Source organism: Malania oleifera, chromosome 5, assembly GCF_029873635.1.
Source record: "Malania oleifera isolate guangnan ecotype guangnan chromosome 5, ASM2987363v1, whole genome shotgun sequence".
Classification (NCBI taxonomy): domain Eukaryota; kingdom Viridiplantae; phylum Streptophyta; class Magnoliopsida; order Santalales; family Ximeniaceae; genus Malania; species Malania oleifera.
This window is the reverse complement of record NC_080421.1, coordinates 98,066,897-98,093,865: the sequence shown is the minus strand read 5'-3', so window position 1 is coordinate 98,093,865 and position 26,969 is coordinate 98,066,897. Positions and strand designations below refer to the sequence as shown.

General features: G+C 35.8%; 1 protein-coding gene across 1 annotated transcript; it reads right to left on the bottom strand.

Annotated features, from left to right (window-relative positions):
• Nucleotides 1–2,964: 2,964 nt before the first annotated feature.
• LOC131155717 (homeobox protein LUMINIDEPENDENS) lies at nt 2,965–26,392 on the bottom strand. Its single transcript, XM_058109067.1, has 13 exons — nt 25,925–26,392; nt 21,337–21,364; nt 20,578–20,708; nt 19,775–20,124; nt 19,594–19,687; nt 19,409–19,502; nt 15,384–15,513; nt 15,255–15,306; nt 15,129–15,172; nt 14,950–15,035; nt 7,752–8,183; nt 4,907–5,502; nt 2,965–4,400 (listed from the first exon to the last, which is right to left on the bottom strand). The coding sequence occupies exons 1-13, from the start codon at nt 26,099–26,101 to the stop codon at nt 3,426–3,428; spliced, it is 3,189 nt and encodes a 1,062-aa protein (XP_057965050.1). The 5' UTR covers nt 26,102–26,392; the 3' UTR covers nt 2,965–3,425.
• Nucleotides 26,393–26,969: the final 577 nt, after the last annotated feature.

Sequence of the window (26,969 nt, the reverse complement as noted above, 5' to 3'; positions counted from 1 at the left end):
TTATTAGTAACATTTTTCAAACCATCACTAATAGCTACTCCCCTAAACATTAGTGACGGTTTCAAAAATATTACTAATAATGGACTATTGGTAACGATTTTGAGTCAAGAAAATGTAGAATTTATAGTGACAATTGTAGGATATTAGTGATGGTTTTAAATCGTCACTAATACTCCACTATTAGTGACGGTCGTAGGATATTAGTGACGATTTTAAACATTGCTAATACTCTACTACTAGTGATGATTTTTAGAATTCGTCATTAATAAGTATTAGTCACCGCAGATGCAGCGACAAATTGGAAACCGTCCCTAATAATCACGACACCATCACTAATAAGTATTAGTGACGGTTTTGGATTGTTAGTGATGATTTAAAACCATCACTAATAACCTTGTTTTTTTGTAGTGAATGCTAAACCGATCACCAGTACACTGTTGGCGAATCTAAGTAAGCAGTCTACTGCTCAGTACTTGGGGACGAACGGTGATATTCGGGTCGTGTCAAAGGTTTCCTACGTCAGTGCAGCTAGGTACTTCGGCGGGCAACAGAGGGATCCGTCAGTTGAGAGGTTCACAAATAGAGGCTGTGCAGGGGACTTGGAAGACAGGAGGCTTGCAACGGGGTATATTATGGGAAGGCCTAATTGTTGGAAGTCCAGGGTATAGTCTTAGGGTGCGATGGTTACAACTGGATCGGAGTTCTTGGCAGAGGCTGAGACTGCCAAGGTAGCATTGTGGTTCAAAGGATCTTTTAAGGAGCTGGGTGTTCAGTTAGGTAAAGTTCCTATTACCATGATCAAGTTCAAGTGTGGTTTGGACTTGGTTTCCGTCTCCAGGTGTTAGAGGGGAGGCGAGTCCTAATATACTGGCTCAAGTGGAGCAGCGGGTGGGATTGTGCTTTTGGATTTCTCCTAAGTGGTGAATATTCACCAAGCTGGAAATTGTTGGGGATGTGGCTCATATTCTGAGTGGAACGAATGTACCGGGGAAAGCACTGTGAAATAAGGAACCAAGAGAGAGATGCAGGGTGCAGCCATAAATGCAAACCGTCAACGGTTTGGGATGTAACCGTAGACGATTTCAAGTAATAGTCGCAAGGTGTTTCTTTCTGCTCCAAATCGTCAACGGTTTCAGTGGGCACAAGTTACGGATTTTTGAATCTGAGATCAGTAGATTGGGCTAATCTGAGAGATTTCCTCCAAGGGATTGCTACAGAAGTGTTTTAAATCAACAATAGGTCTTTTGTACGCATTAGATTGTTATATAATGATTATTATGTAACCTTAGTAGGGATTAAGTTTTGTGCAAGCTTCATTGGTAGTGAAAACAGTCGCTACTCCCGTAGACGTAGGAAAAATTGCCGAACCACTTAAATTCTTGTGTTTTATTGTTGCTTTCATTGATTCTCATTGTTAAGTGATTGCTAGTTTTGTATAGTTCATTATCAAGTGCTTACTTGCTTGTTTCATTGATCGTTTCAAGGAGAGTTTGTGAGAGGTCTTCCGTTGCGCATACTCAGCGTCGACAATTGGTTTCTAAGGGCTAATTGTTGAGAACAATGATCGGTATCAGACTCGGGTGATTGTTGGTGTGTTGCACAACAAGGTTGAAACCTTCAACGATTATCTCCCAAGGGTAAACCATCGACCAAACTATCGACAGTTTATTTGGTTTCGATTTCGGTCTTAGAAAATGTAAATTTTTTATTTCAGTTTCAGTTTCAATTTTCAAAATATAACCGAACCAAAAAATTGAAAAAAACTTATTTATAAAATCGGTTAAAAAAAATCATAACCAAATCGCTGAATGTTCGGTTCTCCAGGGGATAATAAATTCCGTTCAATTCGGTTTTCGGTTTGGTCCATAACTGAACCATAATAAACTAATTACACCCCTAATTGTATGTATAGTATGAACGAGTTTAAGTTTAATAATTTTGAAATCGATTAAGTTTGAGTTGAGTTTCAAATTTAACATTTTTGAATCAAGTTGAGTTCGAGTATTTTACTATATTGACTCGACTCGACTCGATTCCAACACACTCCAACTAATACTAATGAGATAAGTCTCTTTAATACCATCCTCCTCTCCCAGTATCACTAAATCTGCCACCAGTAATATATAGATAGCAATTTTCTTGTCATAAATTGACTGCCAGAAATACTTTACAATTCCTACACCTAAAATTTACAATTCTCCGATCATAAAGTGTTGTGTTATATTTCGGACGCACTAGAATAGTGATGGAATAGAAAGGACTTGGAACCCAGATTAAAGCATGTGAATTACTTTATATAGATTTATTTGCTGACATAACATCATATTGTAAAGGGATATCTCTCGTAACTATTTTTCATAATTATTTATCTTAAAACAAAATTATAACTCAGTCCTTCAATTATTAAGAGAAACTTATATAAATCCTTATACTTCTAATCAATACAGAAACGACATGTCTTTTGAGTGTGTGCACGCACTTACACGCCACATTTTGAGAAAAATAGGAAGAAAATGTTTCAACCATGAAGGTATTAACCTTCCCTACAAAACTTTTTTTTTTTTTTTGTAAAATATAAAGAGAAATTTGTGTCTTTTTAATAAACCTCATGAAGTCATTATTTTTTTAACAAACTTCATAAAATAATGTAAAGTCTTTCCTGAGTATGTGGAATTTAGATTAACACATTTTGTAGACAAGTTCTCTCAAGTGTACGCCCTCATACAATTCACAAAAGAAACCCCAAAAAAAAACAAGAAAAAAATCCCAAAGTATAGAAATTCCTTAGAAAATTCTCGAACAGAAATGTTTAGTTCAAGCTTAAATATAAAATATAACCAAAAAATAGAGATGTCATAGGTTTCGGCACGATGATTTTTTTTTTTTTTTTTTTTTTTTATTTTAATATAATTCAGCATTCAGAGGAAAAAGTAAAAATTCAAAAAATTTCATCGCAAGTTAACAGGATCTAACTCTTAGCTCAGAGTGTATGCTGTCTTTTATTATTGTTATTGCTATTTTTATTGTTGCTATTTGGGTTCAGTGAAGAAGCTTTAAAAAAGTCCAATACTTCAGCCCATGCTCCAGCCCAAGAAAGGCCCGCTATATGCTTTTCCTCGGAAATGAAACAAGAAGAAGAAGAAGATGAAGATGAAGATGAAGATGAATGGCAGCTCTCTGACCCTCTCAACCCCACTAGAATGTGCAGAAGTTGTCTACATTCTGAAAATCTCAAGCGCATTTATGCAAGATCAAAAAAATCACTAACGGTCAGCTCATCCCAAAACCCATTTCAAATTTGAAATTACCACCTCCACCTATAGACTCCAAACACCTCACCACCCTATTGGAACCCCAATATTCACAACGCCATTCTATCAGGTCATCAGCCAATTGGGCTGCCGTCAATGGCAAAGCAACACCATTCACCGCCTCCAGCCCCGATCCCGGCGGTCGCGGTCACGGTCACGGTCACGGTCACGGTCACGGTCACGCCACCTGTTTCCCTGCCTACCATAATCCCAGTACCCAGAAGAGCTCCGATGCCTTGCCCTATCGGGCCTATAGCTCCGCCCAGAGTGCATTTCGTGCGGCGAAAAATTCCTTCCAGGCATATAATTGGAAGACCTATATGGACTACCCTCCGGACTCCATGTTTCAAAATCTGCTTCATTCGCAAATTCGGTTCTTTCCCATGGAGGACCCGGTAGCGCTGGAGGCTGAACAGATTCCCCAACCAATGGGTTATGGTCATATGGATTAGCTTCAAGAGAACGATTTGAAGCCAAACCCTGCCTACTTCTCCAGGAATCAGAGACGGAGCCTGATTTTCCAAATGGCCTGGTGGGTTGAAATGGCATGTCAGGCTGAGTCTCAGCTAAGCCGGGATGTTGCTGATGAGAATGCATTTGTGACCGTGATTGGACAGTCAATAAGGCTTGCGGGAGGGGAAACGATACGGCTGATCTCTCCGGTGTATTCAATACCGGTGTGGGTTTAAAGTTTGCTAGGGTCTCAACTTGTGCAGCCGTTGGGTTTAGGAAGGATGTACTGGAAACGGAGAAACTATTCATGTTTACAACCGCTTCTGGGACTAGCGAGTGCAAAATTGGAGAATTGGTCTGGTTGCTGTGATGTACAGAATAGCCTAGAGAGGGCAGCCTATTTTCGGGTACCATAGGATTTTGATGTAGTGAGAATGCAGATGCAGGGGAAGCAGCTGGGAGCTGTTGTGACAATGGCAGGGCTTCAGTAATTTGCAGGGGCACCATGCCAGTTGGTGGATGTTTTTCCAAAGCAGGGATGGAGATAGCAGCTCCGGGAGAGGCATATGCAACTCTGTTTGCCATTGAACCTTGCTGTGAAAAAGGATTCTTGGCAACCTCAGGCCTCCATCCACTCTGCAAATTTCAAAATATATATAATCAAACATTAATAATAATAATAATAATAATAATAATAATAACAACAACAACAAAATTTGTCCGACTGCTATTATTGTCACTCTCTGCATGCAACAAATGCATGGGAGACTTGGTGATTACCATTTTTAGGAATAATCCACCAACACAAAGCTTTGAATGAACTTTTCCTACTTTTATTGTATAATAATGTTATCTAAAGTTGCTTCCTTGGAATTTTGCGTACATGACAATTGGATGGGACACAAGACCTTTAAGGGACATTGTCACATTGATACCCCCACCATGGGACACCATTAGCTATCCCATGAAAAACCACAGCCGTCCCAGGCAAAAGCATAGAACACTATTTTTGGGCCCTCATTTTTTATTTTTATTTTTTTTAAAATATATTTATAATTTTATTTTATTTTTTAAAAAAAAGGGAAACTCTGACGATCCCCTGATTTATGGCAAGTGCTGCAGGATGAGGGTGTTTCACGCACCGTGGAAGGATTGCTTGATGATGGAGTTGGGGAAGGAAGAGAAACTTCAACCCTCTCCACTGTTCTTACACTTAACCCATTTACCATTCCCGGTGAGCCAACCCCACCAGCCTTTATCATGTCAAGCAGCCTCACAGTGTCCTCACTTGATAAGCCACCTCCCTGGCCGGAAGTCAGAGCAAATACCAACTCTGGGTTTTTGAGCAGTACAGCCAGCAACTCGAGATCGGGCTCGGGAGCACTCGAATTACTGGTCTGGGATGAGGTAGCCGCCGGAGCTGCTACACTGTTTCCATCCACCCAAGTAGTTACATTGCTTCCATCCGGCGAAGTTGATAAGGTGTCTCCATCCTCACAGGGAGGAGAAACCCCTGTTTCTGTGCCATCGACATCTGGCAGCTGCACCGTTGGGATTTCGGGGGTCAAGCTGTCATCGTAATCCATTTCGAGGTCCCAAGGTTCTCGGGGCTCCGGGGGAATCTCCTGAAAAGTTTGGTAGATAATTTCCTTCTCACGGTGGATTCTATTCTTTTGAACTTCAACTTCTTTGCTATTCTCGCCAGCACTAACTCTCCAAGGACCATCCATCCTGATTTCTGCAGACAGGACAAAGTCCAGAAAGAAAAAAGGGCTGAAATCCACAGAATATGTCACTGAACACCGAAGAGGTGCCTTCACGAACAAAAAGATGTAAATAGCAATAAAGGCAGATACAGGGGAGGAAGACAAACATCAACGCAGAAAACTCATATTGCGTTATTGATTAGTTTAATACTTTCAATAACATGGAAGTCTTTCAATTCTCATGTAAGGATTAGACACTGCCGCAGGTTAGGGAACAGACGGAATTCATTGAAGTTGAATGAAAAATGATGATTGAATTGGCATTGAAGCTTAACTTATACCTCGGCTAGTTCATGATCCCAGTTCAAATAGTGAACCTGCTTTATGGCCGTACGTTCATTGCTCTTACCCAATTTTAAAATAAATAAATGAAATAATAATCTAATAAATGTTGGCTGAATGAACAACCCACCCCCCCCCCCCCCCGGGGCCCTTTTTATTAATTTACATGCCCGTTTACAGTGAATGAAAAAGTAAAAAAATTTCAGTTATGTGGTAGCTGCAGTGACTGCATATCCAACAACCAGATTTGGATTTTCAACCCAATAATATGGTATGTAGTTTGTTGTCTTTTTTTTTCCCTTTTTTTAGTTCAAATCGATTTCAGCACATCCAATTTCCCCCAAATAATCCCCCTATTTCTGGTTCAGACCTAAAAATAAGTGCAAATCAGATAACCTTATTGTGAGTTAAACCCTGCTTCCAAATTACAGCACCAGTTTCTGGCCTCACTTTTTAGAGAATATTAATCCCCTTCCCTAAGAATCTGTGGAGAGAAATTATTTTACAATAATAATAATAATAATAATAATAATAATAATAATAATAGTGGCATCATAATCATTAAAAACTGCTCCAACCAAACTTCAGAACCAAAACAGGGATGAAATTGGCCAGCCATAAAATGACGGCAGCTCTCAGGAGGGCATTGAATAGCAAGCTTTTGGGGCATTCAGACACCATGTGGAATTGAAATATTAAATTTTGCTTTCCATAGCATTTGAAAATTGAGAAAAAGTTGCCATCAAAGACCTTTCATGATAATTCAAGCCAGTATGATCATTTATTCTATTTTTGGGTACAGATCAGATATCTTCATTTGGAAGACTAAATATACAAGTCCTCTGGCACTCAACTTCACCTTTCTCCAATCAACAGATATATGACCGACTGATTTAAATGCTATGAAAAACAAAAGAAAATATTCCCAATTTCATGTGACATATAAATACCCTCGACATCTTCTGCCTCCAGGCAAGGCACCATCCTTTCAAGTTAGCCCCAGATGATCCTATACAAGCAACAGTCTCCTTTCCAAACGAAGTTTCGCTCCACATCAATTCATTGGACATCCATGGTTAATAAAAAAATGGATCAAGAAAATTACAGTCCCTAAACAATTATAATACATTAGCAATATAGAAATTGGAATTTTGACATAATGATGAGAAATAGATTTGTTCAAAACTCTTTTCCTTGATAGGATGAATTAAGACCTGATATTTCATATTCATCCTTTTTTTTTTTGGTTTCCTTTGTTGAAATCTTTCACATTCATCTAATGCTGGTGTATAATTTTTATAAAAAATTATTGGAAAAACCTGTGATCCCATTATTTGAAGGGTTCCATTATAGGGTAGTGAAACCTAAAACATTGCCAGTCACCTGGAAATTTTGCCCTAAAAAAAGAAAAAAAGAGGGCAGCCTGGTGCACAAAGCTCCCGTGTAAGCAGGGTCTGGGAAAAGGGCGGACCATGATCGGTCTATAGTACACAGCCTTTCCTTACATTTTTGCAAGAGACTATTTCTATGCCTCAAACCTGTTAAATTTTGCCCTAACGGGCCTAATATCTTTATTTTTAAGGGCACATTTTTTATATAATATTGATTGGTTTGACAATTGCCCAGCAGTGCAATCATATTTTAGGACTGAACCAATGTGTCACTTTTCCACGTGAAAAAGAATTCAGGGCTTCATTTGCATCCTATTCATTGAAGAAAATGGAAGAAAACTTCAAAGGGGGCAGAAAGAAATTAGAATATGTGGTTGATGGATACAGTTTACATTCGTGTTTTTAATGCTTCCCTAAATGGCACATCATCTTTTCCCTAAAAATTCTAAATTTCTAACAAGGCCTTTTCTTCTGTAAAGTTATCGACACGAAAACTAAATTGACAAACAGTAAAAGGAGCCATTAACAAAGTACCAAAGCAAATGTACCTGGCGGAGTGTGCCATGGGATCTGGACCATTTTGCATTTCTCCCATGCAGATTCTTTTGGGTCCAAACTCTGTTTAGGATCAAGACGAGCCTCAATCTGATTAGAAATTCTAGAGGGAACTGTTGGAGGTTTTTTAGGTTCCTCATTTTTGGGTTGAACATTAGCTCTAGATGCTGAAAGCAAACTGTTGTTTGGAGAAGATGAAGTTTTGTTTAGACCTTCAGTCTTCACTATACGACTTTCACCAGAACAACCAATTTTTCCATACTTGCTTTGCATAAACTGCGCACGCATTTTAGCCTTTTGGATATCATCAGCTGACATTGGACGGCTTTGACTCACAGGCACTGCTCTTGTTGCCTGCACACTCCTGCCAGGGCCTTTTTGACCTGGTTGTTCAACCAGCTGAACTTTTCTGCGTTCTCTGGTTTCTGTAACTAGTCAAGGCAATGAACTCTATCCTCTTCCACACATAACAAAAAATCGAAAAGAGCATGCACCAAATTCAGAAACCTTTAAGCCACTTACATATAAACATAAAGCACAAGGGAAGAATTGCTAAAAGAACCACAAAACAAAATCAACAGCTAGCATGAATTTCTGAACATTGATGCCACTTTTATCAACAACCCAATGAAATAAACCGCCCTATATGTGAGGGGAGTCAAAGTTCAGGACACAATAGACTCTTACCAAGCTGCCCGATAAATAGATAAAACTTTAGAACTGTAAATGATTTGATCTTTTAGTGTTATATGCAGATACAAAACCAATCCGTAGATCTAAATAAAGTCAGGGATAATACCTTTTCTCTCTCATATTGATTTTTTCAACATCTTCAAACATGTCTAGTTTATAAAATAAATTCAAATTAGTTATAGAGGTTAATCAAAAAACCAGGGGAAAAAAAAAAGAAAAAGAAAAATAAAATACTAATTATGGCTTGAAAGAACACGTAAAAAGCTGATTTATAAAATTCTCCAGATAAACTTGAAAGCTATTAATATCCAATCCCAAATGTCAAGTTGTGCTACAAGCAGTCACAAATTTTTCAGGAAATCTCACAACTTTCAACACTATGTAAATTTATGGTGCTACAAGTTTAGAATGCCTTAAGATTGGCATGATACCAACACAGCCCAAAAAAAAACAAACAAGCTCAAGATAAGCAATCCAGATTCAATGTCTTAGTGATTTTAATTTTTAAGGTGATTCAAATGATATTTCCCTTCTCTCATAGATAACTTAAAATGCCTTTAGATTGGCATGATTCCTACACAACCCCAAAAGAGACCAAGCAAGCTCTAGGTAAGCTATTCAGATCACACAACTTTCATTTTAATTCCTCATGTAAGTAATACACAATGACCATTCAGGTCACCATATCAAATTCTAAGAGGATTTTTCAACAGAAAACAGAAACTTAGCAGGGAAAAAAAAATTTCAAAAAAAAGAAAAAAGAAAACCTTTCAAAGTTAATTCTCCACCCATGATCGCCATGTATTTATCAAAATCCATAGATTCAAGTTTCATATTAATTGACATGTATTTATCAAAATCCACAGATTGAAGTTTCAGAGGCTGATTTAAGAATTTCTCACACCCAATCCGCCTGTCAGTCCTTTAATTTGTGATGATTTCCCTAATTTTCCCAATGTGAGAGAGTCTTTAAAAGAGCAGAAGGCTCAAACCCAAACATCTATGCCTCATGAAAAGTACTATATGCTTCACATGCAAAACAGCAAGCATATCATTGATTATTTCTCCATAGTGAAGGGCCCTTTATTAGAATATATCCTTTTGTCTTTTAGCCCATTGGAAGTCTCAAACTTAAGACCCAAACCCAAACCCACCCCTCCCTACCACAGATCAAGGCTTTGGTAGCTATACTATATATCTAAATAAAGTGAAATGCATCATCTAAGCCAGTCAACATCAATGATCAGCATTTTTTGTGTAGACTGTTTTTGATTCAAAACCTAATGCCTTGGGTAAGTTCTAAGAGTTATGTACAAAGAATTTTCCATATGTACAAAGAATTTTCCATCAAACTCATGTTCAAGGAAATTCACGGAATTTGCCCACTAAACAACATTCTAATGAGAATATTCAAAACTAGTTTGGCAGGTTTTGCCTTCCTACACAAGAAAAAGTATTATTGTTTCTAATAGGTTTCTTGCAATGGATTTGTCACCCTCATGTGTGTTGATGTACTTCAACTCCTGTATCTTCAAATTAGAACAGCAGAAATACTGCAAAAAGGGATTTCTTATGCAAAGAAATGTCACACTCTCTTTACAATGAAAAAAATTATTTTTTGTTGTATTTTTGTACCTTTTTTGTATGCACATGATCAATTTATTCTGCTATTCTTTAAATACAAAGTCACTTCCCTTACTAGAACAGACCAAAGAGAAAACAATGATTTGTCCTCTGGGAATGAGTTTACACACAGATTTCAACTTTGGATATCCAAGTTTATTTCTTTTATCCTTATCTAGGGTCCAATAACGTGCTTTTTGTGCGCAAAGGTTGCACTGTTACAGAGCTTACTAATACCTTATGGCACAAGCTGTTTGCACTTATAGGTCTGAGAAGAGGCTAAATTTTATACTCTTACCTTACACCTTACATCTGATTTGGGAAAGAAGCATATTTATACTCTTCTCCCGCTCTGTCCCTCCTAGTTTTCTTCTTCTTCTTCTTCTTCTTCTTCTTCTTCTTCTTCTTCTTCTTCAAATATCTCCATTCTCAATTGCAAGTTTGCAGCACCATGCACTATCGTTTTCCCAGCCAGGGTTGCAGATGAGGCGCCATGCAGTTGCAAACATATGTCAATCTTCTCAAGGAATGGCGATGGCTTTTTTTCATTGGGGGGAAGGTGACACATAATGGGGACAGATCTTGGCTGAATATTCAATATGATCATCAATTTTACCTCATGTCAAAGCCCAATCAGCTTTGGAATAAAAAATAATCATCCCCAACACTCAGTCCCCAAGAACAATCAAATTTGGGATCAATGAATCAACACATGCATGTTTGAGCTTCAAAATGTTGCATTATGCAATTAGGCAACCACAATTCAAGAGCATTAAAGCGAGCCAGATCCTGTTAAACATCCAACAATTCAAGAACCCATCAAATAATTTTTGAACCTTTGAGGAGAGTATCTAGATCACACCATTATAGTTTAAGCGAACATTTCTTGTCCCGAATTTAATTTTGGTTGATGGTTTGGTTGTATTGAATTTTTCTGTTTTGTGAATTTGACACAAAGATACTAGAAGAATGTGGGAAATGACAGAAATTTCATTTGGTTATTTTACTTTTTTATTGTTCACATAAAGAAAATATTGGTTGTAAAATTTAATATTTTTTGTTTATACTTTATATAGTCACCATTTGAGTTTGATCATCAGGTAAATGAAAGAACTAAGAAAATCCTTTTCCTAATTGGTTTTTGATTCAGCAAAAAAAAAAAAAGCTTAAAATAGGAAAAATACATGTTTAGATGCTCAAAATTCAATTATCAAACAAAAAACTAATGATTCAATGTTTAGATTTGGTATTTGGAAATGGTTAACTGATTCGAGATTTCAAAAGTCGATTCACTGCAAGGAACTTACTCCCCCCCCCCCCCCCCCCACAAACCAAAAAAAAGGTCCAAAGACAGTTGTTTAACTCGAGGTTTCCTGGAACCACTAACTTTAAAAATGGAGACGTTTAATGTGTAGAAGTGAAAGAATATAACCAAAGGCAACCTTTATTTTAAGAACAATTGAAAAATATATCGCTAGTCGCATCTGTGAAACTGGATGCAGCAACAAAATCATCCGCCACTGATTCTCCACCGTGCATTGGCTACAGGACACTCTCTTCATTAAATTCAGTAACTGCCTGTATTGACCTATAATTAGCAATATTGAGTGGTAGTGTACTTGCATTCTTAGTATAAGACTCAACAGTACTTTTTCCTCAAGGAATTTGTTGTGTGTTTGATATATAAGAATAGAATGGAACGGAATGGAATAGAATGAGATGGAACAAACCCAAATTTTTCATGTGATTTCTTAATCCTCTCCATTCAAAATTTCATTTCATTTCATTCCGTAAACCAAACGTGAAATTAATGTCATCTTTCATTCCCTAGGAATCCTGTTTGCACAACAAAGGAAATGAAATCAGAAACCCCAGGACTATAAAGTAAGAAGAAATGACAATGTCCAATAACCAGCAGCTACAGCAGCAAAGGGAAGCATCTGATAAAGAAAATCCCATATTTGAAAGAGGATAAGCAAAGAAGTACAAGAATCATACAAGTCCTTTCAATGCTGAACATATCCAATGTCATTGAATCAGCACACTTTTGTTAAGAGAACTAGATTCATATTATATGCAATTTAGACTCCATATGGCAAAAAAAAATTTTGCAACACTTGTAGAACTCATTTGCAAATCCTTAATTTTCTTTATCTGGACATAATGCATCATCGAATTAAAATCCCAAACAAACAAAATCATGGAATTGATTCCTCTTAGTACAAATCCAATCCCAAATGGAAGGATTTGGAAATGAAATCAACAAAATGGGGGTGAAAAACACTTTTGCTCAATTTCCCCAACAAATCTTGATCTAAACATGATACTTAAGTTGAATTCTACAATTTCATATGGCAGGCCAAACACAAAAATTCATTACAAAATAAGTGCAAAATTTATTTGGAAATAAAAGTAAAATTAATTCTACTTTCATTTACAGTCCAAACAAATGTTAGGGATTTTGAAAGTTGAGATTTAACATTACGTTTAACAGCAAACCTGGATTTATCTTATCAACATTATCAATGATATTTTACCATTTGTGAAGTTTTTAATGGAAAATGCAATGTTATTCTCAACAGAGTATTTAATCACTTGACAAAAAGTGTTGATTTCCTAATGCAGAAAGCACAAATCAAACCCTAACACTGCATTTGGAAGTATAGATTTCAGGTCTTGAATTTGAATTTAGGTGAATTCAAACAAAACTCATTCAAATTCATACAAATCCAAATCCAAAACCTCTCGTGCGGTAAATTGGCCTTTTGGGATTCTCTCCCCACCTCTTAAATCTTAATTGTAATGTCAAACAGTCAAAAGACAAAAAGAATTACTAAGTGCCCCAGATAATCTCACCAGATTTGCACTCTCAGGATACCTTGCTCATTAAAAGTTGGGGAGGGAGAAAAGTAGCTGCTGTTTTAGCTGGGAAACATTAGAAATTCCTTTGGGAAAAAAGACAACGGGTGTTCATGGATAAGTTACCATTCTAATAGCTACAGGTGCCATTAAATGAAAAATTGTATTTTGTTCACACTCAGCACTATCTGTTGGCTGAAGGCTGAAGGTGTAATGTTGATGGTCTTTAACTTCCATGAAATTATCAAAATTTCCACCAAAATTTCTGCATCCCGCCACAATATCCTATTTTGATATTAAGAATTTGTCCAAATTTCTACAGAACTTTTGAAATTTGTCAAAATCCCAAATTTTGGATGAAACTTTTGTCAAAAATTTGACAATGTAACGAAATTTTATTGACATAAAAATTTGAGACTCAACCCTACTTAAATAATTTTCTATAGATAAAAAACAATTATATAAGAAGAGTATGACAGAGTTTCAAATTTTTATTCATTTGCTACAACATTTTCTTTCACCATCTATGCCGAACTTGCTTATAATTGCATAATAACCAATATTTAACTGATTTTGCAAGCCAATCTTGGAATTTCTTGTTGCACTCTCTTTTTGTTTTTAATATGTTGTTTTACCTTTTTCAAAAGAAATACTGATATTTAACTGATACATGAATTTCATATATATAATTGTTTAGACATGTTTGATATGATTATTATGTTATCTTATTGACGCATTTTACTTTATCACATATTTTTTTTATCCTATAAATAGTTTCTAAAGTCTTTAACAAAAAAATTCCACCTCTTACAGTTACTTTCCATCATTGAGAAAAAAAAAAAAATTGGGGAACTCTAAATTGGAAACTACAGTGAAATCTCTGCACTTATGTAACATAAAAAATTTAGCCACAATTAAATTTAAAACCCTGGTAATCCTTCATCAGATGACTGACCAGTTCCAGATCAAATATAGTCAGCAGTAACGTTAGAATTTCACACCTGGCTGTTCAGCTTAAAATACTTTTGTTCTAAATCTTGCAATAGTTGACCAAGTCTCATTTAAAAAAAACGTTTCACATCCTACAATTATTCTTCATCACTTTTTTTTTAATTGAAATATACACTGAAATTTCTGTACTTTGGGAAGCTTGAAATTTTAGAACAAACCAAACTTTAAGAGTCTGCTAAAGGTTATATTCGCTCAAACACCCATAAATTTTAGGGTAAAAGACGTACCTCTCTTGATATTTGACAAAAAGATAAAAACCTCCACACTCATAAATTTTAGGACAATTAGTCAAAGACCTCTCATGAGATGTAACCAAAGAAAGCTTTGACAATTAGACAAAGACCTCCTGAGGTTTTAAAAATATCACAATCCTTCCATAAGATTTGCCAAAAAGACACATAGCTGCACTCAAAACTTCTCTTTTTACAAAATATTAAAAAAAAAAAAAATTGTGCTTTTCTTGACAAACCTCAAGGAAGGTCTCTTAAAATTTTCAAACCTTAGGAGAGATCAACATCTTTTTAACCTAAATTTTAAATCCTCATATATGTAGAAATGAGTTTGTGAATGGTATCACAATGTTTATCTTTTTGCCCATCCCAACAAATTTTTTTTATATAGAATTTCTTTCGAAATCTGCAGATTCGTAATTACACAGAATGTGGCTCGAAATTTGTTAAACGTTAATGCTGCGCTTCCAAAAGATTAGAAAGCCATTTAGCAATTTCATCAATCACACTGCGATAAAAAAAAAAAAAGAACTGGCATTATCATCTTTAGTCTTGGTCTTGTGGCATTTGAGCCCATGTCACACTCCAAAGTAATTACGGACTTCATCACTTAACTAATTTTTTAAGATAATCATTCTCTCCCTCAACTAATCGACCTCAAGTCTAAAGTGAATATAATTTACCATTATATTTTCTTTTGAAGGCTTGTATTTGTAATTTACTAACCATGTTTCAAGAAAAAAATAATAATAACATAAAGTTATCCTAAGGATACGGGTTGAAGATACACCTCGACCATGCTTCCTGTTTGAATCATCTGGAGCTGACAACAGTTTCAGTGCCTGTTGGGGTTCCAATTTCCTGGACAACAAATTTATGCTTAATACCTCCACAAGAAGCAAAAACAATCCCTATCAGGTTACATATATGTCTGACTGGAATATATATTCAGACCTGAAACTTTCTGAACTTTCGCATGAGGGAGCAAGAATCCCTTCCTATACAGAAGGAAGATTAGGCACATCCCACAGCATAAATATGCTTCTAAAGACATATATTTAGTCTATGGAAATTACTTACAGGTAAATCAATTTTTGACTGCCATGATTCATCACCCATTATTTCACCAATGCTGCACAAAATTAAAGACTAACGGTAAGAAAAAAATTGAACAAATTATGAGTACAGGAGGTCAAGATATCGGCTTGCCTCCGCTTCAGCAACATCTCATTCTCTGCATCACTTGAAGACTTTGTGGCATTGGATTTCTTAACAGCTTGGCTCCTTGCAAATAATTTGCTCCATCTTGACAACAGAACCCTTGCCCTGTTTGATATGTCTGATCTTCAAATCAGATAAATGAGTTTCAAAAATATCACAAAGAGCATTAAAAAAAAAAAAAAACATTACATCACACATCATACAGGAAAGTTTGAAGTTCTATAAATGGAAAATGTTTCAAAATGTTAACCCAGCCAATGCCAATAAATTAGTCTATTAATGACCAATACTTATTTGTACAGTTGATGATTTTGCTTACTGAGGATTACCCTGAGGAATCCAACTCAGTAACCAGTGGTGGTGATAAAAGGGAACAAAAAAATGCCAACAAGGCACATGAAAACACCAGGTACCATGAAAGCCCTAGTGAAACTTCCATTATTTGCATTAGATAACCTCCACAATAAAACCAAGAAAAAAAATAAAGAAAAATAAGGGTAACTTAATAAAAACTAACTACATTGTGTCACTTTGTGTCACTTAAGGGTGCAAAAATTTACCAAAATACTGAAAACTGCACCAGAACCAGAAAAAATTGAGCTTTGGTTCAGTCTTTTGGTTTCAGTTAAGATTTTTATTTTTTTTATTTTTTTATTTTTTGATAATAAAAGAAAGTATATTAGATAGGGAGAAAAGAAGGTACAAAATGCGGGGACAAGGAGTCCACCAAAAAAACAGAAAAGAAAGAAAGGGAAAAACAAAAAAACAAAAAACAAAATCACACCATGAAACAACATAAAATTAAGCAAGAAAAACCCTTTTCAGACCCTTTTCATCATAATTTACCAAGCTCTTCAAATTCACCAATTCTCTTTGAGCCTTCATTTACAGCTTTTGCCACCATCCAAGCAAACCTCCTCATTTTCTCCAATATCACTCAACTTTAAATCCAACTAATCCAAAAGATCTTGAGCTTCTAAGTCCTCCTTGGGAATCCCCTTCGGGAGTAGGCAATCTTCCATCCCTATGCTGTAAATTGTCGAAAATGCACTCCCTCCAAACCTTCCAAGGGGGGAGGATGAACATAAAATAAATCCCCTACTTTGTCGCAAGAATCATAAAAAATGTACCCTTATTGTTTTCAAATCCCATTCAACAACAACCCCCCACCCAATCAAATTCACTCAAATCATCAATTTCTGAATCTGGAAATACCCCCCATTTCTTAACCTTCTTTCCTTTCCTTTCCCCATTTGCTACACCCAACTCCTCCTTTGTAAGAGAGTCTTCCACTATGCTAAGTTCTCTTCTAGCCATAAAAACTTTGTCCCTGTCGCACCAGAACTTTCTCTCTTCTCATCAAACACCTTCCCCATAGTGGCACACATACGAGCTGCCTTCTGACGAGCATACACTTTAAAAATTACAACCCTCAAATCTGTCAAAATTCAGACACAAGGTATCATCAATCTCCCCCATAACTGCTCCTAGTTTTTTACACCTTACCTCTCCATTTTTTTATCTCTTCCATGCTAGTTTCATTTTTCATTCCAGTGTAATTCTAGTTCTGACTATTATAATACTGGGCATGTTCCAGAATTCGATCAGCCCAATTTGAAGTTTGGAGTGCTGGAAAGTGGGTGTAAAGTCAAACCTCCTCCTTCAGACTACTCACTTCCTCAGCTCTATGGACTGAAATCTTGTTTTTCCCATTCTTGAAATTAGGCACTTATCTGATTCCCCGTTTCACCATCTAGCATCCTGACTTTGGCCATTTACTTTCTGAATAGTGCCCAAGGAATGAGGGACCCCTTAGACTCCTCATTAGAGCCCAACTCAGATAAACCTAAGACTTGGGCTTGCTCAAGTATATGGCCCAGTTTATTAAAGAAAATAAATATCCTTCTATCAATTAGTTGGGCCAGGTCCAAAACTAGAAACATACTTCCCAGCCCATGTCTCTTCCCATCCTCCCCGCTGAGTGCAGCCCTAGCAACCTCTGAGAAGAGCGTATTCTCTGTTGGACCCTAACTATCTTCTCAGGCAAATCCAACTGGTTGGCAGTGATTGTAGTCTTCGAAAGTCCAGCATTCTTCATCTGAACCCTAGCCTCCTTCTCAGACAGGTCTGGCTGATTAATGAGGACTGCTGACATTGAAAGCTCGGCCTTGTTTTGCCTGAAACACACCACCACACCTACAGCATCTCTCTTCCTTTTCAGCCCCCATACCTCAATCTTCAGAGAGGGTTTGGTGATCAAGACCCTCACCTCCATTTTATTTGCCTTTCAGCACAACCTGCCTCCACGATCTGAAACATGGATGACCATCTTTGACTACACCACCCAAATATTTCTGTAACTCCTTCGCTAGGTCACAAAAAACACTCACGAAGCTTCACCATCCATCAGCTTTTGCGCCATCAGGAATGAACACAGAAAACCTCCTATGTTTCCAACCCAACCCGAACTCCAGGAACTTTCCCACCATCGTCCACCTGATCAACAGCCAGTAGTTTGTAGCACCCTTGCGAAAGCTCCAAAAACCCCTCTCCATCTAACCAAAAACTGACAACTCATCAATGAACCACAATACAGCCTCTTCCAAAAACATAACCCACCTGTTTCAAATGGCATTCTTCTCGACCACGAGCAAATATGAACTCCCCTTGCCCTTGTCCAAATGCAGATCAAAGGATTTTCCTCTGATCTGAATTGCTCGGCTCATCATAACCTACACCAGCCTTCATCAGTGTGCGCACGAGAGAGGGAGAAGAACTGTTTCACAAAAGGGAGAGAGGAAGAGAGACGAATAGGGCCATCAGCGTCACAACTTTACTCTTTTTTATCCCTTTTTATTTAAAGAAAATGAAATGGATTTTAGCTTTGGTTTTGGTTTTGGTCTTGGATTTTGGATAAAACCAAACAAGGAAACACCAAAATATATGTTTATTCAACTAAAAAAAATTTACAATAAACTATCTTAACTTCTCACTGGCATTCAGAAAACATTTTATTTAGCCATTTTGCTAATTAGTTAATATTTCATTTTGTTACTAGTTAAATGAAATGGTTTTTCTGGGAAAATCAGTCAATCTGCCTACTATCCCATTACATTGAAAAACTAAAGGGGGGAACGGGGGATTTATGTAAGAGGGGAGACCCAATCCCTCTTCTGTCTTCTACTGTGAAACATGTTATTGGGGGAGACATCCAGTTAAGCTACTTAGCTCACTCAACTGCACACTTGGGAGAATTCTATCCCACATCAGAAATGCAGCAGAATGCCAGCCTCCCAACAAATTAAATAAACCCATTGCCCCATTTCACTACCTACCGATGTCCACCCACATGCCTCTGAGCCTGCTTATACACGGGCGTTAGTAAATCGGCTCTGATGGGCCTCTTTATATGATTTCCCGAATAAATGAGCTCAGGCTGGGAAGAACTAGAATTGTTCTTTTGACATCTAAAGTTTGAATTTTCTAAGTAATGTGGGTACTCAAAAAAGCTTCAACTGGTTTAAGAACCAAACTTGGAAAAAAAAAAATGTCAGCTTCAGTTTAGTATTGATTTTTTATTTTCAAAAATGGCCTTGTTCGATTTGGTTTTTGATATGGATCAAACTGAACCAAATTGAACTAATTACACCCCCAATATCAGTACAAACAAATCCCAGTCACATTTATTTACTCGTCCGCAAGCAGACACTCATAAGGGAATCACGTGATGATGAAGCATAAGTTTTCCGACACTGAAATATACATCAGATACCATCATTTGCACATTTAGAAATTCTTTCATTTTTTGGTACGTCAACTTTAAGACCTACACCAGTTGCATAACTAGCATCTAAAAAAATGTATTTAAAAGAAGAGGCAGGAGGGAGGGGGAGAAAGAGAGAGATTCACAGTTGACCAGGTAAGTCACTTGTCAATTAAAGCAGTATAATAGGTGTGCTCAAATTCTCAAGTTATCATAAAGCAACAGATATCTATCTGCAACAAAATCACACCTGATGTCCTGTAAAAACGGAGTCTGTTAACACTTTGGAGTATGGCCGACATATGTACAGGGAGAGCTTTATGTAGTGGCAGGTGACAAAGAACCTGCATGGTAACCAATTTATTATCAAAATCAGGAACAACATATATGCAGCATAGAATGTAGTATTGCAACACTATGGAGGAAGTATAACACCTTAAGAACGACAAGAAGAACACTTGTTTGTTCTTCAGTCGCTGCTTGACTTAACCAGGTGGCTAAAATCATCACACCACCTTTAGATAAAAACCTGCAGTTCAAAGGAGAATGGTTTGGTCAGAGAAGAGCATCCACACTTTGATGCATCAGCATGCTCAAACAGTGTTCGAGCTAGTACCAATAAAGTGCTGAAGAATTTTGTATCTTCAGGATCCACTCCATCAGTTTCACTTGCCCAGAGAATGTTTCTTCTTTTCGCATTAAATTAAAAATATTATCAATGAAATGTTTATCTGAATCATCTACGTCAAGTAGAGCTTCATCTAGCGTCGAGCTAGAAGGTGCATCTCCAATGCTGGCAGGACCCAAAGAGTTCAATGGTACAGGATCAATAGGTATGGTAGGATCAGAGCTTAAGAGGACCCCATCTTGGGGTTGTTTACATGCATTAGATAAAACAGCCTTCTCCCTCGACATTCGGACAAACTTTCTCACTCTTGAGCGTTGACTAGCAAAAAAATCACGAACCTATAAATCAGAAATTCCAATGGGTAAGGAACCATATAAAGTTACAGCAGTTTGTGGAGAATAATTCCAACAAAATCTTCCATTTAGATAGATGATTATGGGAATGCCATGTTGAAAGGAAAAACAGAATGACAAAATATCAAATTTTCGTATCCCCTCTTAATATTGTTTCCCTCTTTCTCATGCATGGTTAGGCAAAATACAGAAAAAGAAATTTCATTAAGAGATAAAAGATGTACTATGCAGATGATAAGGTATCCTCCTAAGACATGAGGAAAACAATTAAACGTCATAACAACCAGAAGAAAAAGACCAAACAGAAGCAAGGAATCCAACTCCATCCCAAAGCAAAGGTCCAGCTTTCTAAAATATATTTCATCAGGGATATAATTTTGAAATAAAGAAAGAACTGATACTAAAATAAATAGACAATAAGTTTAAGTAAAAGAAAACCTGTGTGACTGTAACACCAAAACGAGCACTGATCTCACGAGATTCCTTCTTGCTAATTGCATCTTTAACAGAAAAAACTGATTGCATATACTTTACAGCCTTAGGGTTTAGCAAATCTCTGGGTCTTTTTCCTGTGGAATACAATATGCTAGTTAGCAACCACACAGATTCATAATACTGCGAGTTAAAACTTGCTGTGGGACAAAATCCACTCCACCCTCCAAACAAGAGAGAAAAAAAAATGCAAACCATACCCAAAAATTCTTGTAGCTCAAAAAATCACAAAGGACAAAAGTTTCAATAAGAGTGTGCTTAATTAGCCTAGAAAGAAGATAGTTCAGTCAAATGCACAAAACAAAGAAGTCCACAGTAATTGAACACTCTAATCATGCATTAAATACCATCCAAAACCCAACAGTAATTCTTTTGTCCAATTATACAGCAAAAAAAAAAAATCATTGTAGCAAGTTCTAAAATGAGAATGTGTTCATGATTTTGAAAAAACACAGTTGACTGGAAATCATATGAGAAAACACCAAATTTCAATAAGCTCAGCAAATAAGTTTCCAAGAAATGAAATGTAAAACTCAAACATACAAATTAAGATTGAACCGATAAAGTAATTCTAAAGAAAAGTAATCAATGAATAAGCCCCAAAACATCCCTTGAGCTTTCAAAATTATACATAATGTAGTATGAATTTGTAAAGCACATCATTTAAACATTATCAGCATCTATCATTCAAACAACAAAACTTACCAATTTTTATAGACAAAGCACCAGCCGCCTGCGAATAAAGGAAAATATATGGATCAGTTGTCATTTTAATATATCATAGCTTTTTCCATAAGACAAAATTTATATAAAGAATTATATAAGATCATATCCAGGTTATACAAGACATCCAATCTACTAACACAAAGAATAGAAATGAAAGAAAATACCTAAAGAAGAAAATTGACAAGGGTCTCCCTAAGCTTCCCATATGAATGCTCCTAGCATCAAAATTCTAAAGTCCTTTCCTTTCAAATGTGCCAAAGAAGGGATGCAGGGGAATTTTTTTTTGCAAATTATGTTGTTTTCCTTCATTTGATCTCAACCCACAAACTATTCAAAAGATTAAATCTCATTGTCTTAGGTATTACTCAACCAAGTTCAGTTAGTATGAAAAAGAAAGCTCAAAAATCAGAGGCTAGATCACACTTGGGAGAGCAGGCAGTCCACCCCGCTTTTTGTAAGTGCAATACCAGTTTTGTATCATTGATCCCCTTCTAATTATATAATCCATCATGTGAGCTAGTTTCTAGTCACCATACAAACAAAAACACAAAAAATAAAAGACTTCTTCAAGGGGCAGCCAAACTCCAAACAGCTTGCCAGAAAATTCCCAACATTCTCTTCCAAGGATAGACAAGCATAAAAAACTATTAAAAATTACTATTGGAGCTTGCTCTCTCGACAATATCATCCTCCCCACCCTCCTTTCCCCTTAACATGGAGGAAGCATAGAAGCTTTCGAAGAAGGGGCAAAACTGCCTCTCATTCCCAATCTAGAAAGTGAGCTGTAACCCAACCCAAATAAAACAAGAAACTGAACGTAAATTTTGATTATTTGGCACAATTCTAGTCCTACTATTCTAAAAAGTCAAGGACCAAACAGATCTGGTTCGGTCCTTGGTTCAGCCAATGAAACTAAACCGAATCAATCCACAATGCAATCTGAACCAATGCAGTTTTGGAACCAAACCAAGCTGAGCCAAACAAGCCTAGAAAAGTCAACCAAACCAAAATTTTTGCAATAAAATTACCCTGTCTTTGTTAAAAAATTTTAAAAACTGGAATTTGAACTCCTACCTAAAGTTCAAAATTTAAATATAAAATTAATTGTGCCAAATGTATTTTGTAATAAGTTTTGAATAATATAATATATTCAATATCATCATTAAAGTTCAAGTTAAAATATTAGGAAATGGGAATAAACCACTGATCTGAAATACAGGCTTCCCCATCAGGTTTGATCTACATATCCACAGTGGCACAAATAAACAATCCTCCCTGTTGGCCCTTTTTTTTGTTTTTTTTAAAAACCAACCCACTGCCTCACATACTAACAACAATCATGCCATCAAGGAGTTGGTACCTAGAATTGGAGCAAGAGCAGGGGCAAAAGAGGCTATTTCAAAAATACAAGGCACGCCAGCATGTTCCCAGAGCTTTAATAAATTTAATATATTTTATTTATGTACAACACATTACAATAAATTATGGTCTAGTTAAGTTAATATACTATTATTTGGATGACGAATATTCCAACAAATCCTTTGGTCCAAATGGTACCAACAGTCAGCATGCATTGATGGGTAAGGCCATGAGGAGTACGAGTATCCTTAGATTTTGTTTTTTTTTTCTCGTTTTTATGCAATATAACCATAGAATATTAGCCTGATTTCCACAATTTGCAATTGCTTGCAAGTTCATGAGCCTAGCCATTGAATTAGGTATGCTAGTCAGGCCATGAACACCCATCACTTTACATCTTTTTTTGTTTGTTTTCAGTCGCATTAGCATTTAACTAATGAGTTTCTTGCAACCTATTAAAATTGTTTTACCATTTAAATGTTATCTCAAGGGAAAACACTTAGGGGCGTTTGTTTTGTGGAATCTTTCAAGATTCTCGGAAATGTGATGCCCATGCATCTCATTCCCACATTTGTTTTGAGCATGAGAATTTGACGTAGCAGGCATATTCACGTCCGTACGAATATAAGGATTCTCATGAAACATGTGCATCCTATTCTCACCTCCTCCCATAGGTAAGTTTCATGGGAATCCTACTTATTGGACCAAATTACCCTCACTATTTTTGCTTTTGGACAATAATGCCCCTATAATATAATATAATCACACTATATTATTAGATTTAAAATAATAAAATACTAATAGACTAAAAGTAAAAATTTTAAATTAGCATAAATATTAACTATTTTAATTAAAATATATAATTCTAATTAAAAATATTAATTACAAAAATTTCATTAAAATTTAATTAATCATTAATTAGAAAATATTTAAAATATTCATTAAAATTGTTAATTAACATAAATTTTAGTTAATTTTTTAATTAAAAATATTAAAAATTTTAGTTACAAATATTAATAAGAAAATTATAATTAATTTTTTAACAGGACAATATTTAAAATATATATTAAACTGTTAATATTTATGCTAATTAACATTTTAATTGACATTTGCAATCTATTAAATAAAAGTAATATTATTGTTTTATAAAAATTTAATATAATATTTGATATTTAGACGATACATTGCCGCAAACCAAACAACCCCTTAGGTATTTCCATCTAATGTCTTAACTCTAAAATGCCTTAAATTAGCCCTTTAAAGTTATAACAATAAAAGATGTATGGGTGATATTGTAAAAACATACAATTTTAAAAGGAACTTTTTCATCAATAATTTTAAAACAAGCTTCCTATAAGTGTCACTACAAAAGTTTCCTTCCCTTGCTCCATCATTTTCTCCCCTCAACCACATAGTGTATGCCAGTGCAGCTAAATCAAATGAAAAAAATATAGGAATTTTTTATCCTATTAGGATAACCATGTCTAAAATTGATATTTTATAATGGGCCAATTTGTGCTGGGAGTTCCAATTAACTTCCAGTTGATGCAGTTCCAACTAGATTTGGGTTTGGTTCCGATTTCAAGAAACAACTATATTCAATTCAATTCAAAAATTTTCTTTGTGACCTGAACAGGCCTATTTCCTTCCCTACTTGAAAGGAACTCAGAGCGATTGAATTCCAATGCATACTTTCTCCTCCCCACACCAGATAATCTCCAATCCAAGCATCTTTCTCTACAACAATATTGTAAAATCCAGGAACTCCACCTTCAAACTAGCTTAATTCATCATATATCATGAAGATTTGTCTTCTCCTTATTCCTACTTAGAATCTCACCCAGTCAAAAAAAAAAATAAGGCATGCTTACCATAGTAGCTTTCCAAACCATGCATGAATACTCCTCAACCCCTTCAAAATTAGATTATTTAATAGAATATATCTTATAAAATTAAAGAAGTCATAATTTGCAGCTTTAAATGTGTATTAAGTACCTTATCACATCACACTATTATCAGAATTAAGTTCAATTATAGACTATGCACTACAGAACACATCTCAGCGCAGAATCAACTGCACGAATTTTCTAAATTGTGTTAAAATGTCATTTTCATAATGCATGGCATCATGTAGACTGTTCAGCATTCAATATCAGAAAGAATTTTGAAGGTACCAGATATTTCAGCACTTTGAAGGTTTATGATATAAACCCATTTTCAGCCTACAGCTGGGCCCATTTAAAAACTTAAATTTAAGAAAAGTAATAATGCTCATTTCACCTACTTCAGAATCTAAATAGATGAAGAAATCATATATAAAAGATTATAGGGATCATCTATAATTAGTTAAAATGAAAACCAAGGAATCATTCGACGCTCAATGTTTTGCAATAGATAGTTAAATGTAAACATAGGTCATTCACAAACATTCAGACAGCACGAGCAATGTAACTACCCATGTATGCATCGAGTTCATGGAAATTTTATTAAATTTCATATGTAAAAATTCTTTTGTACTCTATCACCTCTCCAAGAACTTTCAAATTCATGAAAATCAAAATCTCTTTTGATTAGCATTTCTTTTAGGAGATATTAACAGTTAAGACTCTACTCTCTGCACAATTATGTAAACCCCTCCCAACAAAAAATGAGTTATAATTAGCTAACTTTGTCAAGAAATATGTATATTATGAGAACATCAGAAGGAAACACTTCAAACTCAAGAAATAAACTTTGATTGCCAGCCAGTAGTCAAGTGCCATCCAAAGTATACAGGCTGATGTTCATTTTTAAGATCTGTATTTACTTCATTACTCTGCTTAATTAACAACTCTGACAATCATGAGCTGCAAGCCGTTGTCCAACACGGGCTTGAGGAATAAAAAATCTCTAGATACCTTGTTTAAAAAAGAAATGCAGTAATTTGTCGTATAAACATAAGACTTTATAAATCATCTAGGACAATTACGGGTTACAGGGACTACGCATATAAGACATAAAATAGCGTTGCCAATCTCCGTCGGCTCGCCGAGGACTGAGGAAAGGAAAAGAAACTTTCGATTTTGAACAACTCGGAGTGAAAACTATCACTTTTCCGGGATGAGAAAAAATTAAAAACAAACAAACAAAAAAACCCTAAGATTCAAACTGTGACCTTCTTTATCTTTCCCAACCTATCTTGGAACCCAAACAGGGAAAGAACACGCACCATTTCTTGAGAAAGAGGGTTTACGCCGGTGAGTTTGCACTGCATGACTACTATGTTCTGGAGCTGGTCCACCTGGCTGTGGAAGAGCTGCCTCTGCGAATCCAAGAACTTCTGAAACGACTCCGTGGTGGTGCCCATGTCGAACTCTGATGGACCCTCCGCCGACATCTCCATCATCGAGCACAGATACTGAAGTTCCCGAGCCCGATAAAGCAGATCGACTCAATCCGCACATTAGAGATCAGAATCAATTTAAAAAAAAAAAAAAAAAAACAATTGGCAAACCAGATGAATCAAGTTAAGAACTGAAGAAATTATATCAATCTCCAGATCGACAAGTACGTCGTGGTTAGGGTTTGGGAAGAGAAGCAGAGAACGACGAATTGCAAATGAGGAGAAACGGGAATCAGATGGCGACGGTGCGCAGGGAAGCAGAGTCCAGACCCGCTTGCGTGCAGAGTCGGTATGAAATTTAGGACTTAAAAAACATACTTCCATGAAATTTAACAAAAATTGGGGGCCGCCTTAAAATTTAACAAACATGGGGGACCTCGATTGAAAATTTCACAAAAAAAATATCCTTCAATTTGAATTAAGAAACATTCACATCCCATTTGTTTTTTAGGCACTGTTTAAATGCCAGAAAATTTAGATTAGAGTAGATTTGAACAAATTTTAATATAATTTTATATATTAAAGTTTTTAAAGCTTATAAAATTCATGTCTTTTATATATTATAAAAGCTCAAATCATTTTGTCTATGATAATAATATTATAAAGTAACGCTAAGTCTATTGTTTGTTTGCTATTGTTGAAAATTGAAATGACAATTATACTTCTTAATTTTTTCAAATAAAATGATTAATTTGCTCTATATTTTTGCCTTTTTTACTTGTAAAGTAAAACTCGAAAAAGATAAAGTTGTCATCTAATACCTGAATAAAAATAAATTTAGAGTGTCAATGGCGTTCTTTAAAGTATCAATAGTGTCTCTTTGTTATAACTAATATTAGCAAATATAGAATTGGATTTCTATTAATTGTTT